The sequence below is a fragment of the Barbus barbus genome (genome assembly GCF_936440315.1).
Source record: "Barbus barbus genome assembly, chromosome: 28".
Classification (NCBI taxonomy): domain Eukaryota; kingdom Metazoa; phylum Chordata; class Actinopteri; order Cypriniformes; family Cyprinidae; genus Barbus; species Barbus barbus.
In genome coordinates this window covers 20461637-20474252 of record NC_136756.1, presented here as the reverse complement: position 1 = coordinate 20474252, position 12616 = coordinate 20461637, and the positions used below count along the sequence as shown (strand labels likewise).

The window sequence follows — 12616 nt, the reverse complement described above, 5'->3', positions numbered from 1 at the left end:
AAATGTAAAATGAGGATGCTTTCAAAAATAATATCATAAATAGATTTTCTTTATCATTTAACTTCTATTAACTAAATTAAATCAACATTTGGTGTGACCATCCTTTGCGGTTAAAGCAGCTTTTGCCCTCGGTGCACTTGCATATAGTTTTTCAGGGAGCGTTGCAGGTAGGTCTCTTGAAGCGTCTTGGAGATATTATTTCAGTTAACATTTTTTATTTTAATTAATTTTTTATGGTTCAGCTTTTTGTAATAACCCTGTTCAGAAGACGTGCAGTCTTGAGTTGCATGGTCTTATTTTGATGATGTTTTTATGCTGACTGTATAAATAGCATTTAAAGGATTAGTTTACTCCAGAATTAAAATTTATTGATAATTTATTCACCCTCATGTCATCCAAGATGTTCATGTCTTTCTTTCTGCTCTCTGAAACAAATTAAGGTTTTTTCCTCCATATAGTGGACTTCAGTGGGACCCAACGAGTTGAAGGTCCAAATTAGGTGGAAAATAGATTAGTAGGCCACTTCAGCAGTTTGACACTTGGTACAGGCAGAGAATGCTGGGAAATAAATTGAAGAACCATTGAACTGCTTTGAGTATAAACTGTCAGTTTTCCTTTTCAAGGTTTTAACAGTGTTTCAGTGAAATTATCGTGTGAGGACAGACCTCATGACTACATGCTGAGTGGCATGATACTAAAAGCTAGTTTACAGGAAATCTCAGTGGCGTGTAATTGCGCCATTGAGATGCAACTGTCCCCGAATTCAGAAGACCCTAATCAAATTTGCTATCTAGGTCATTTATGAGATGCACGCTGACCCAAAAAAACTGAGAAAGCAACAGTAAGCGATGGCAGAGAATAGGACGATGTTTATCATTTGTGTTGCTAATGCACCTCTGCCAGTGTCTTTTAGACATGTCCTGTCATTTAAATATGCTGTTGGGCTGCACAAACATGGTTCAATGATCTGAATTAATTAATGCATTGAGTACAATTGTTGATTCTGCATGCATTCGCATGGCTTATGCAGCTGGGTGATGTACCGGGTGGAGGTGAGCTCTGGCCTGCTGTCATAGACTGTGCTCGAGCACTACTGACAACAACAACAGCATTCAGCCCAGTACAAAAGCCAGCAGAGACTGTGGTTTAATTCTCCTGGGCTCTGGACAGAGAAACAAGCTGGACTCTGTTGTTGTGAAAGGATATATGGCTATTGTCCACGTGGTGCCATTTGCCTGTACTGTTCAGTGATGTGGCATTCAATGTCTTAATTGCTAATTAGTTTATAGCAGATAATTTATTATCTAAAGTGGCTGAGACTTACTTTAGAAAGAGGAAACCTGGGGTTTAAAACCTTGTTCTGATTATTTTGGTGATGGTTCATTAGTCATCACCCGTTTCCAGGGCCCGTATTTATCAAGCCTCTAAATTACTCTCAAGAACACTGCTAAGAATTGACTTGAGTGAAAAAAAAATTCTTGGCTCAAAGCTGCACTTAAGAGTTAGTTATCAATCATCTCAGTCGTAATTTACGCAAAGTGTAGGACTAAATCTTAAGTGTCAGTCTTAGAGATGATTCACGACACTTTGCTGTGCCACAAACGGGATTTTGGATGACGACATACACATGGACCAATCACTGAATAGATTTCCTTAATTAAAGATATTCTCAGATAAATTCACATTGAATGGTTAAATTCCTAATTGGAGTTTACATTCAACACATTTGATGATAAAGAATTTTCAAGAGAATACATTATGGCAAGGAATTAAAGCGTCATCACAACTCAATTTAGGGTGCCGATAGACGATAGTGTATCGATGATAGTTAAAGATATCGCCTGTTGCTGATGTCTTTGAAGACAACAAGACAATTATAATTATTATCCGTCAAAAATATACTAGGTGTATATTCATCTTTAATGATGCAGCGCAGAGAGCCGCTTCAGAAACTTGCCACGGCGCGGTTGATCAGCTCCGGCTAATGCGCCGCAGACGCGTGCGGTGTAAATAAGGGGTAAGAGATTTATTCATCATACAGTGTAGATCGCATATAATACTCGCGCTAGACTGAAGTCAGTTATGATGTTCTTTGCTCGTTTTGAATAACTGAGGAAATGTAACCGTTTGATTAACTGTTCGTAGCCAAACATTTCAAGAACACTCTTCCTCTCCTGAAAGATTCGCGCACGTCTATCTCCTCAGTACCATCACAAGCCCCTGCTGGCGACTCCTAACCACTTGAGAGACCCCTCGAGCTGTCTTAAATAACTGGGAGAGTAAGACTGATTCTTAGCTTTAAGAAATTTGATAACTTGCTTTCAAACTTATGTTTGAAAGTAGGAGTAAATTTCATGAATTCTCAGCACTTAAGACTAAAATGGCACTTTGAGAAGCTTGATAAATATGGGCCCTGATTTTTAATCTTGTTGCATTTTCAACTGGGAGTGACAACTTCGTTTTACAACAGTTATTTTTGGTCTTTAAATTGAATTGGTTGAGCATATTAGTATGGCAGTAGGTGGTCTTTCTGAGTGATTTATTGACTCATTCATTCAACTGATTTTTTTCAAAACACGATTCATTCAGAATGACAGAAGTGACTGGCTGTCACTTCGTTCAAGAACAAATACTAGCACACCAACATACTGCATATTAGTGAAGTGAAGTGAAGTGAAGTGAAGTGACGTGTGGCCAAGTATGGTGACCCATACTCGGAATTTGTGCTCTGCTTTTAACCCATCCAAGTGTACACACAGTAGTGAACACATACACACACTGTGAACACATCCCTGCCGGACCTGATACTCAAACCCGCGACCTTCAGGTTATAAGTCCGACTCTGTCCATTAGGCCACAACTGCCCCCAAATTAGATATTGCTCTTACTACATTTACCACACCTTTTTATGGAGGAAATATTAGCATGAGAAAGAAGGATTATGATAGTATGTTGCATGTGTCTTTATGAGAGAATCATTGAATCATTCACTCAACAGTTAAACACACTGATATGTTGAGGAACTAATGAATCGGTTTTGGCTGTTTGAAAATATTAATTCATTAATAATTCATTACATTTATATAGCGCTTTTCTGCTTTTCTAAGCACTCAAAGCGCTCTACATTGTGAGGGGTGGTGTCTCCTCATCCACCACCAATGTGCAGCATCCACCTGGATGATGCGACGGCAGCCATATTGCGCCAGAACGCCCACCACACACCAGTTTACTGGTGGAGAGGAGACAGAGTGATAAAGCCAATCAGTGTAAGGGGATGATTAGGAGGCCATATTGTATTTGGTGAAGCAATAATACACAAAATAATATGTAAGATTGTGTCTAAAATGTAAGTTACTGAATATTAACAGCTCAGTGAACTGTTCTCAACCCTCTACATTGCGAGTCGCATATGCGACTAATTTTCACTCTGGGCAACTAAATGATGTCTAATATTAGCCAAGGGCTAATAAATTCTCAGATTTTACTCGCCAGTGTGTGAGTTGGAGGCTAAGTATAAGTTTAACACAAATATATTTTCAATCGCTGAACACTCTGACTGAGCGCTTCAGAGTTTCACTCTCCGTCAAGCGATCTATGCTGTTTTTCAGTTCATCTCAATGGATGCGCAGCCCACCTGTGTTTGGCGTACCGTGACCTCTAGTGTAACTGCGCACGACTCGAACAAGAGAGAGTCTTACATACATGCAGAACTGACGCGCTACACGTAAATTATATTCTTTGATGTATTTTCCTGTCAAAATAACGGAGTTCCTTTTGTTTTCCGGTAATGGGCGGAACTAATGCGCAAACGGCAATCTCGTTGGCTAGTACTCACCTATCCCTGTTTTGATTTCAGAGAATCAGTTCGAGCGAACGCACACAACCTGATTAATATTCATGAATCCAGCAGCTCGTTAATCCTTAGTGCGTTTTATACTGTTCTTATTAGCAGAATTCATATTATTATTATTATCGTCTTATCAGTACTATTACAATTTTTTCCCCATTTTTTAACAGAAACACTGAATGACCAAAAATGCACCACCACCAGTCCTAAATTCAGTTAAAATGTATATGTTATGTAAAATGTTACTAAGTTTTAATTCTAATTAGGCTACTAAAATTCTATCATTAAATAATACTTGATTATCATAATGTCATATTATAATGCTTGACTGACTTATGTTAAGAGTGTACTTTCAGATATTTAAAAAGCTGTACCATTTTACAAACATACAGTATATTACAGAGTATATATATATATATATATATATATATATATATACATTATATATAATATGCATATAGGCCTAGTACATCAGTCTGGCGAGTAAACTAAAAAATGTAGCCAATGGCGATTCAATTGCCAAGGTGTCTGTAGAGGGTTGAGTTCTACATAAGCAATATCACACTCACAGTTGTGCTGTTGTTAATAATACTGCTATTTAGCGGAAAAGCACTTATGCTCATATAATATTGCCTATTGACATGTTTTTTGGACACGTACCATGGTATTTCCATGGTAATATTTAATACATTGGTAAATGAATATGGTAATCATTCAGAACCACGGTCTTATGGTTTTCTGAGTAAACTGAATACTACACGTAACATTTTGTAAGGGCTTTTTGTTCTTGAAGAAATGGCAGATGGGGCTTCTACAGCATAAGCCTCAGAATTTCCAATGAACAAAAATCCCCCCCAAATTTATTCGTAATCACACCAAATCAAGTTCTGGGCATCTTGCTGAATGCAGAGATACAGTCGGCTTGGCCTGCTGTAGGTGGGTGGGGAATTTGGCAATGCGCTGCAAAAACCCCTCTGACATGAAGTATTCTCAACTCATTTTCTTTGCCAGAGCAGGTGAGGAAGGACACAAAAACACTCTCTGATTCACACGAACCCACACGGTAATAAGTATTAGAGGCTGAATTCACCAGACAGACTTGGCACATCTTTTTCCTCAAAAGGGTTGTTCATCAGGGATTTCGAGTAAAGCACTGTCATTTTTATAAATGTATTTTAGGCCACTGTTGGTTGGTTTTCTCCCTCAATTTCTTTTCTAATGCAGCCCTGAATTATTTTAGAAACCTTTATTTAAAAGTATGCCTTTTCCCTCCCCTTACACACACTCAGTATAAAATCACTCATGGACTTTGACAGATGCGGCTCTAGTAGTCAAGCAGGCTGTCTACTGTTGATTTTTGGCTCTGTAGCCATGCTTCACTCCTGGAGTGGCTCAGCTGCGGGTTGATACGCTGCTTCTGTTTATATACAGCACCATATGAAGCTTCAGATAGAAAGAGAGAGAAAGGAGATCAGCGTCTCCCCTCTGAGCTGCATCTGCATCTGCCAATAGTTCTCTAACAATCCTCTCAGGCACAGCAAATTGAGAAAGAGAGGCAGAATAAAAGGATGAAAAATGCTGAGCGTTGCCATGTAAAATCTGCCAGAGTGGGATGAGGGAGACTGACTGTGCGCTTTACTTTTGGAACATTTTTCATGCCATCAGTGTACTTGCTGTGTACACTCAATAGTGTAAACAAAGTTTTCATATGCTTTTGTTATGTTCATGCATATTTAAATGAATGCATTCATTTTGGAATATGTGGTTTAATTTAGCCATTTCTTGTCAGCTAAAACATTTTTTTTTTCACAAATATTTTAAACTATAATGTGACAATTTGACTAAAAGTTGATAAAACCATAGTCAGAATAACTGGCTAAAATTAGTGAGTATGACATGAAATGTTGAAATAAATTTTATGTGAAATAAACATTTTCAATGATGAAATGATGATTAAATTTAAATTATATATTTGGGAAAAGGCAAAAACTATGAATAAAAACTTTAAAACTGAGAGCACCAGATGGATCCTCCAGGACTCACTCCACACTGACCACAGAATCAGCTCTAGGAGGCTTATAGTCTTCAATGGAAAATTCAGCTGCCAGTGTCACTGTGTTTTGGTGCCAAACCCAAAGGGTAGATTTGCCATGATCCCAAATGGCTGGAATGTAGTTATATCTTGTTATTTAACTGAAACATCTAATTTTTTGCATATTATCATTGCCAGTGGTTGATAGTATGTTAAGTGTTAAGTGAATATTTTAGCAATAATAAGATGTTTTAAAAAAACTCAGTATTGCTATTGTCATGTCCACTGACATGTACGTGGTTGACATATAGACCTAATTACAGAGTATGAGATTCCAATATTTCGAAATTCTTTCTAGTCCCAGTTGGATCGTATTCCATCTCCTCCACGTTGCGCCCTGACGTCTGTTTGGAGCACTCTGAACCAATGAATGAGTCTTATTTTTGGAAAGAACCACGCTGCCAAGCTTGCGTCGTCCGTAGGGGTGTAAGGTTGGCAGGGTCAAGTTAATTAAAGGGGTGTGAAAGAAGGAGAGAGGGAGCAAGGCGTAAGCATGAGTATTTCCTTGTCTGTGAGAGGTCGTGCTGAGCACCGGCTGATGGCCGTCAATAGTGCCAGGAGCGGCCTGGCCAGCCAGAGAAAAGCCCTGTGGTCAGCACTCAATGAGCTGCAGATCCTGCCAGCATCCAACTCTCAGAAACATAACAGGAATCACACCTCCAACCGCTCTTTGCTGGGCCCACACCTGACTCTCACAAACACATCTACTCAAGGACAGCGCTGTCATTTAGGCAATTTCCTCAATGTTAAACTCTATAAAAAGTTTTGATTTCTATTCAGTAATAGACAGAAACATCAACCAGACTGATATTTGTCACCCATTTTTCAGCAGAAAAGTTTACTGTTAAATTTATTATACATGCACCACAAGTCTTTTTTTTTACAGAGAGAGAGAGAGGTCTCTTTTGCTCACCAAGGCTGCAAAAATACAGTAAAAACTGTAATATTGTAAATATTATTGCAATTTAAAATAAAAGTGGTAAAATGCATTCCTGTGATGGTAAATCATTCTAATGGTATGTGCACACCCAAAGCGAATTTAATTATTTGTGCGAGTAGATTACATAAAAAGTCAAATAAGTGAATAGACACATTTGGGAGACGCAATTGCTGTGAATGTGTGATATTTGCGACTTCCACACAAGTTGAAAAAATTACATATTGAGTGTGAAATTTGCATGACACCTTGTCGCACAAGCCAATTAGTAAAGAGCTTATTGACATGTCTGGTTATCTCAGAAAATGGAAGAGAGCAAGCACAATGTTGTTATTAGCGCAAGTGAAGTGAAAACATCCCGCAAGTAATCTTGAGCAATAACACAATGTGAATTTTATGATATGTTAAATATGTCTTTATACATAATCTATAGCTGACACTTCCTTTATATTTTAGGAAGGTGGTCCTTCACAAAGGGATTAAATTAAAGCATTTAGTTTATTTAAACTGATTTTGTTTTGACGTTTGTGTCCTGATCCCGTTCCCTCTACTTTCCTGTCTACCTCCACTGTCCTGTCAGCCACTAAAGACCATAAAAATTAGGTGTTTCTGAATGATTCTAACCTGGCTGATGTCAGGATCCTCATTATGAGCCCCTGGTGTTGAGCTGTAGGCTGCTTGTGCAAAAGAAATCGGGAGCACAAACCTGCCAATATAGACACTGAACTGGAAATGTCTGAGCTTACGGTCACATTCTGAGAGCCAACAGTCACTGCCAGGATGTGTTTACGAAAGAGAGTGAGGAAAGATAAGGGGGGAGGATAGGAAAGAGAATGAAAATGTGTCTGTGTGTCTGTATGTGTGTCTGTGTGTGTGTGTGTGTATGTATGTGTGTGTGTGTGTGTGTGTGTGTGTGTGTGTGTGTGTGTCTGTCTCTGTGTGTGTATGTGTGTGTGTGTCTGTCTCTGTGTGTGTGTGTGTGTGTGTGTGTGTGTGCAGTGAAGAGAGGCTGTATTACAGAAGAGCATTCTGTAGTGACTCAGCTCCCTGCACCTGTTGTCTTACCTCAGAGAGACGTTCAGCCGCCATCATGTACACAACTGCAGAATAGACGCATTATGAAACACAGTTCAACTGACCTAACATCTAAACTTTTAAAAGTGTTTTCGTGTTTCGTTTAGCCCTAGACTTTATAGGACAAATGTTACATTTTTGATTTCACTGAATAGACTTGACCCCCAAAAAAGGAATTCAATGGGCTGCTCAGGCTATTAGCTGAGGTGATGGTTTTATATTTCTGAGTTGGCTGACATTTACATTCACAAAGAGACACTTTCACGGTGTCATTGAAACAGAGCGAGTATGTTTGTGTGTGCACCTCAGCGTGGGTTTGGGCTTATTAAAATTGCCTTGAGTTCTTGCCACTAGCCCCTGCAAGAGCCTGCTTACATCAGCATTAGATGTCAGTCTGCTTTCCTGGTTAACCTTGTTTTGATTGTGTACCTTGTTTCTTCCCCGTATACGGTTCTCAGAAATGCATCCATGTAACAGGTTCACAAAGGCACATCTATAATATCAGTAGATTATGCACAGAGTAAGATGGCCCCTCTTGTTTTAAAGATACTCAATTAGTCATTGTGACATCTCATGACACCCTGTGCCTGCACATTTTCACAGAATACGAATGCTAATTAGTTGAATAGTTATATATATGGTATACTTAATATATACTAGCTATAAGCTGATATATAAGCGATCTATTTAAAAATATATGTATTTTCATACTGTACATTATACCATTGATTTAAAATAATTGTATATATTTATATAATTGTAATAGTTTTTAGTTTTTCTTTTTTTAATGTAGACAAAACCATATAGAATTTATTGGCTATAAAAAATTAAGATTAGTTATAGTCTATGAATATCAAACTGAGAGGAGAAAAAAACTCTGTTTTTCAAAATTTATTGATATTTTCCTAGAATAAGTTTAGTAAAACAACTCTAAATATTATATCTGGACCATTACCCTCTTCTTCTTTCTTTCAGAACTCTCTAGGAACCCTCTAAATGGAGATGGCGTATTTCAAGAACAATTTTTGGGTAAGTCTGTCACATTTCTTATGCGATGGGGTTTTTAATGTTTCAGCTTTGTAGCAGTACAGTAAGAGCAAATGTTTACTCAGCGTATGCTTTGTACAGTTGCCTTGTAAGCAGTTTGGGATTCATATGCTGACTGTTTCAGTCGCGTCATTGAAAATATGAAGGTGGGATGGAGAGGGGAAAGAACAAAGAGAGAAAAAAGTGAGAGAACAAAAGCAGAGGGCCAGGGCTTTGTCAGCTTTCCCATGAGGACAGGCTTGTTCTGCTCTTACAGCACACCTGGCAGGGCTATTTCAGGTGCATCCTACTTTAATACCCACCCTGCCCCTCTCAAAGAACGAGGGAGAAGAGGGGGAAATCAAGGCAGAACATTGATCAACCACTGCTACTGAATACAGGCTACCAGATAAATACCTCCATATGTTAAAGGAATTTACAACATCTGTTCCATCAGATTAGTTTTGTTGTAAACTGGCATTTTTAGCCTGCCTCTAAACATCACTTGAAAGTAAACAGCATACAGTGATGGTTTCCCTCCTGTTTAGTCTGAACAGTCTTTCTTTCATTTGTAGTCTCAACTGAGGTTTTTTTTAGTTCCTCTACTGTGTTCGTCTGTGTGGTTGCAGCCTTTGGTCTGCTGACCGGTTTCAGCAAGGTCATCTAGTTGTTTAGCTTTGTGTCGCAGGACTGTGGTAGATGCAGAGACCTCCACTATTGTGTTCTTACACAAAGCTTGTGTAAAACACTCCCCCCACAAACTTCTAATCATCCATGCAGAACTATTATTCACTCTGGACCCCCTCATCGCTCATGCAGATGTATGCAGAGGCTCTGGCCTTCACTCTTTTCTGTTACTCTTTTTAAAATCAACATGAAATCAAAGTGACCCAGTTTACTTTAATAAACTTTTTGGTCTTTTTGTGCTTCATTCATGAATACATGTTGTGTCAAAAGAAAAAAATTATTCTGATAAATAAATATTTATTTAATCTTTTTTTTTTTTTTGCTAGTAATAAATTAATTAACTTTAAAAACAAGTTTATTTATATAAGACCTCCAGCTAGTCACAGATAAGTTGATGCATTATTTTAATATATTTTATAATTTTTTTTTTGCTATGATGTTTCTAGGTGTTATTCTGGTGATCTGGATGGTTGTTAGCGTGATCATAAAATTACAGAAGTAAAATGATTTGAAACACAGAGTCATGCTGGCTTTAAGGATATTAATTGTCATTCTAATGTGTGTTTGCATATAATGTGATCATAATTGTGTGTTTATCTGTTGTGCGTGTTCGTTCTTCTCTGACTGTTTCTGCAGCACTGAATAAAAACACCTGTGTGAAATGACTGAGACGACACATTTGGGTAATTACTGAAAGTGTATGATTAATTAAGTCTCAGAGAGGGAATTCGCATTCGCAGTGATTAAGCACATTCCTTATTTAGCTTATGCGTCTTCATCCTCTTTACGACTGTCTTCAATTTGTTTCCTCCTCAGATGGAAAACAGGGTGTTTAGCAGGCCGTCAGATGTTTGTCTCTCAACAGAGAGCTCTTTTAACAGCCTAATCAGTTTGTTTGGTTTCACTCTTACTGTCCGGTTTCAGTTTTGTGAGGTTGGATGCAGATTTTCTCAGTGTCACATTGAAGAGTTCATGGCTTTGGAGCTGCAGAAGATCTGTACTCTACTGAGCGTGTATTTTCTTGCTTTTGCCTGTGAAAATGACTGACCACATCATTGCGAGTGAAATGTGCCGCCCAATCCAACCTCATGAACTTCTATAGTACCATCAGAAATTCAACTTTAGACACAAATTGCCTTTCATAATGAGATCTTGTGTTCTGTTTGATATATTAAAAAAAAAAATCATTTATTCAGTGGCGTTTTGTCCATTGCATTTTTATAATTAAGGTTTGATGTGGATTTATGTATAGTGTGTGAACGTTAGTTGGGTCATTAAGTTGGTTATCACGTTGCGTAGTAACCTTGCAGGAGTGTTCAGTCAAGTAACTTAATATAATTAAGTATTTAAAAATATTAAGGTTCAGGAATATGTATTATTCAGAATTATTCATAATAAATATTCATGAGCCATTCTTTTATAATTGTATTCTAATAGTAGAATTTGTTAATTTGTTACCTGATTAGCACACACTTAACAGTGTCTTTGTTTCAGCCTATATATTATGGCTACTAAGCGAATCATAAGCCGTCCTCATTCATTGTGATCCATCTGTTTCCACTGTCATATAGTGACTGCGGGTGGGCTTTGCTTGTGCATGAAAGCAACCATACAGTATGTAGCAAGCACTACTCATTTTATTTCAAACAATCTAGAGAGAGAATTCATCAAGTCAATTTAAAGTCCTGTCTCTGTCTCCAATTCAAGAGAAGCATCACTGTTATAGTATATCTGTCTTATTGGCCCACTCGTTTGGTTTAATCAAGACCTGTCTAGATAAAGGTAAAAGAGAGGAGAATGATGTATTTTAGGTCAGTCAATGATTTCCCTCTTTTTCACCTAAGAGCTAATGCAGTTATTCATCAGAGGTGACAGGACTGGGCTGTGTGTGTGTGTGTGTGTGTGTGTGTGTGTGTGTGTTTTAATGCACAGTCAGCAGTATAAATCCTTTAACACTACAGCACCTCTGCAGGGAGTTCTGGGAAATGAGCAAATACTTAAATATCTAAGTAACAAATATAATCAAATAAGATGCTAAAATGCTCATGATGCAAATGATGATGACAAAAAGGAATTCACTGAGAATTATTTTGATTCGGTTCTAAAAAGTTTGAATTGGTTTTGATTTGATTCAGCTGTGTTGGGGAGTAACGTCTCGGTTACGTATGCAACCCTCGTTCCCCGAAGGTGGGAACGGAGACGTAACGTCAGTGTGACTGACTAATGGGATCTCGCCCGAAAGCCCAATCACCTTCGAGTGTTAACAAAACAAGCCAATGACAGTTGGTGTGCGTGTTTTGCCACGCGCACCCCGACATGGCGGGCGAGTTGCGACATGCAATGGAAGCATAGACCGCCTTGGTGGTTGATGTACGCAACGGTCACTGTGTTGTCCGCACGGACCAATCGATGCTTGTCGTGTAGCAGCGATTTGAAGCGGCGTAGAGCAAGCCATACTGCTAGCAACTCGAGGCAATTGATATGCCACTGCAGTCGGGGCCCTGCCCACGGCAGAGGCATCTGTTGATACAACAACATGCCTGGGCACTTGCACTAGGGGAACTCCTGCCTGAAGAAAAGCAAGATCCGAACACGGGCTGAAGGTCTGATGGCAGAATGGGGTGACTGAGACCCGGTATGTGCCGCGTCGCCATGCCCATCTCAAGCCAACGCTGAAGCGGTCTCATATGAAGCAATCCGAGCAGCGTCACAGTGGCTGCAGATGCCATATGCCCCAGGAGCCTCTGAAACTGTTTCAGTGGAACCACCCTCTCGCACTGGAAAGACTCCAGGCAGTTCAGCATCGACTGAGCGTGCTCTACTGAGAGACGTGCTGTGAGGTTGACCGAGTCCAACTCCATGCCGAGAAAAGAGATCCTCTGCACAGGGGAGAGTTTGCTCTTTTCCTAGTTGACCCGAAGCCCCAACCGGCTGAGGTGGCTGAGCACCGTGT

General features: G+C 39.0%; 1 protein-coding gene across 2 annotated transcripts in view; it reads left to right on the top strand.

Annotated features, from left to right (window-relative positions):
* LOC306848393 (F-BAR domain only protein 1-like) overlaps window positions 1–12616 on the top strand; it is a 44090-nt gene that overhangs the window by 5474 nt on the left and 26000 nt on the right. For both annotated transcript variants that reach the window (XM_079382907.1, XM_079382908.1), the window contains exon 2: window positions 8926–8979. In XM_079382907.1, the coding sequence (XP_079239033.1) occupies window positions 8947–8979 (33 nt within the window). In that variant the 5' untranslated portion in view covers window positions 8926–8946. The remainder of the gene's footprint in view (window positions 1–8925; window positions 8980–12616) is intronic.